Source organism: Calidris pugnax, unplaced genomic scaffold (assembly GCF_001431845.1).
Source record: "Calidris pugnax isolate Ruff unplaced genomic scaffold, ASM143184v1 scaffold307, whole genome shotgun sequence".
In the NCBI taxonomy this organism is placed as follows: domain Eukaryota; kingdom Metazoa; phylum Chordata; class Aves; order Charadriiformes; family Scolopacidae; genus Calidris; species Calidris pugnax.
In genome coordinates, this window is record NW_015091040.1 from 179,738 (window position 1) to 180,472 (window position 735).

At 64.8% G+C, this 735-nt stretch overlaps 1 protein-coding gene across 3 annotated transcripts in view; it reads left to right on the plus strand.

Annotated features, from left to right (window-relative positions):
* The window catches only part of MROH1 (maestro heat-like repeat family member 1), a 51,072-nt gene that overhangs the window by 42,198 nt on the left and 8,139 nt on the right, over positions 1-735 (plus strand). For all 3 annotated transcript variants that reach the window (XM_014956146.1, XM_014956148.1, XM_014956147.1), the window contains one exon: positions 476-590. In XM_014956146.1, the coding sequence (XP_014811632.1) occupies positions 476-590 (115 nt within the window). The remainder of the gene's footprint in view (positions 1-475; positions 591-735) is intronic.

The following is a 735-nucleotide window of genomic DNA, read 5'->3' on the forward strand; positions in this document are numbered from 1 at the left end:
TCGGCACCCCCCTGATGCTCCATGGTACAGGGATGGTGCCGGTACCCCACTGATGCCCCACAGCACAGGACTCGCTGCCAGCACCCCGCTGATGCCCCACAGTCTAGATCTTGATGCCAGCACCCCACTGATGCACCATGGCTCAGGGATGGTGCCAGCACCCCACTGATGCCCCACAGCGCAGGGCTTGGTGCCAGCACCCCACTGATGCCCCCACAGTCTAGATCATGATGCCAGCACCCCACTGGATGCACCATGGCACAGGGCTTGGTGCCAGCACCCCACTGATGCCCCACGGCATAGGGCTCAGTGCCAATACCCCACTGATGCCCCACAGTGTAGATCTCGGTGCCAACACCCCACATCCCCCTGGGTGAAGGGACTGACCACCTTCCCTGAAGCCCCCCCACCCCGGGGGTCCAGTGGCCACTCGTAGCCCCCCGGTGCGGGTGACACGTGCCCCTTGTGCTTGCAGGGCCATGGCACGCCACGCCGGCCCCCGGCTCCCCCTCATCGTGAAGAACCTCATCCCCACCCTCAACAGCGTCTTCGACAGCCAGAGGGTCACCACCACCGCCTTCTTCGCCGAGGTGAGCGAGGAGGGGGGATGTCAAGGGGCAGGGGAGAGGGTGACAGCATCGTGGCTGGCTCCTGTCCGTCCGTCTGTCTGTCTGTCAGTCTTTCCCTGCCTGGGTTAAGGGAAAGTGCTCGCCCGAGCCCAACCAGTGAGTGAGC